Here is a 1,332-nt window from a genome sequence, read left to right as displayed (position 1 = left end):
ATGGTACAATCATCACAATAGCCTCGAGAATATCTAATCAGTAAGTGATGTCTCTATTAATCATTTCTATTGTACTCACTTCACATCATGTGTATATGTATATGTACATTATCATGTACATTAATAGTTACATTTCTCTTTGTTTTTTCCTCTCTCTTTCTCTTTAGTACAAGGATAGCAGAGCCTCCTTCAATATGGCTGGATGCTTATTTTGAGTGGCTTGATCCAACCAGTACGTGCTGTGGCCATGTGCCAGGTAGACCTGACCAACCTTGCAGCCATCCAAATGATAGTAAGACTACTATTACTACTACTACTACTATCTATTATTGCTATTATTTAAAATTAATAATAAATACACTTACATTGTAAGTGTATGTGCAATGCAGAAATATTTTAAAGTTTATTATTATTATTATTATTATTTCTCCAGCTGCTAATTCGACTTGTGTCCATTGTTTGCCGCCTGATTCTGGAAGCAATAGGCCCAATTCTTCAGCTTTCCTGGACAATCTCTTACACTTCTTGACAGCTAATCCTGACACAAATTGTGCTGCTGCTGGACACGCTGCTTACAACTCGGCAGTTGTAGTCGATTACGATACAATGAAGATTGGAGGTACTGTATATATACATGTATATACAACAAAATAATAATTTAATTTTCTTCTTTTTATATATATAGCTTCATATGCAATGACTTATCACACTATACTACGTAATTCCTCTGATTTTATTGCTGCTTTGAAACAAGCACGTGAGCTCTCGGTTAACCTGACGCGAGAGTTAGATCATGAAGTGTTTGCTTACAGCGTCTTTTATGTGTACTACGAACAATACTTGCACATATACTGGGACATGGGTATTAACATCGGACTATCACTACGTTAGTGAGAGAGAAGAGAGAGGGACAGGGAAGGAGGGAGAGATGTAGGGGACACAAATGTGTTTTCATGTATGTTTTATTTTGCTTTTATCCTATCCTTTTTCTTTTCTACAGTTGCTGTGTTCCTAGTCACGGTCTTTATGCTTGGTTTTGATGTATGGGGTGCATTCATAATTATTTCGGTCGTTTTTATGATAATTGTTCATATGGGCGGAGTCATGGTTTATGCCGGTATCAATGCCAATGCAGTCTCGCTGGTCAACCTTGTGATGACGGTCGGTATAGCGGTCGAGTTCTGTTCGCATATTGTCCGTTGGTTCATGATGGAGAAAGGGACCAGATTAGAAAGAGCACACTCATCTCTAGCTAATATGGGCAGCTCTGTAAGTGTAATAAGAATAATAATGAATTTTATAAAAATAATATTCAGTACATGTATATGTACA

The 1,332-nt window shown here is 36.9% G+C and overlaps 1 protein-coding gene across 1 annotated transcript; it reads left to right on the top strand.

The window, feature by feature from the left end:
* Positions 1 to 5: 5 nt before the first annotated feature.
* Positions 6 to 1,278, top strand: LOC100634252 (Niemann-Pick C1 protein-like; the record flags this gene model as incomplete). The annotated part of the gene is made up of 5 exons (XM_020008355.1): positions 6 to 40; positions 168 to 292; positions 434 to 619; positions 686 to 886; positions 1,001 to 1,278. Coding segments are annotated over 5 exons (825 nt in total), but the record flags the coding sequence as incomplete, so codon positions are not given.
* Between the last annotated feature and the right edge of the window lie 54 nt (positions 1,279 to 1,332).

Source organism: Amphimedon queenslandica, unplaced genomic scaffold, assembly GCF_000090795.2.
Source record: "Amphimedon queenslandica unplaced genomic scaffold, v1.1 AMPQUscaffold_2758_Cont25241, whole genome shotgun sequence".
In the NCBI taxonomy this organism is placed as follows: domain Eukaryota; kingdom Metazoa; phylum Porifera; class Demospongiae; order Haplosclerida; family Niphatidae; genus Amphimedon; species Amphimedon queenslandica.
Note: the sequence above shows the minus strand (reverse complement) of the source record. Positions and strands in the feature narration are given on the sequence as shown.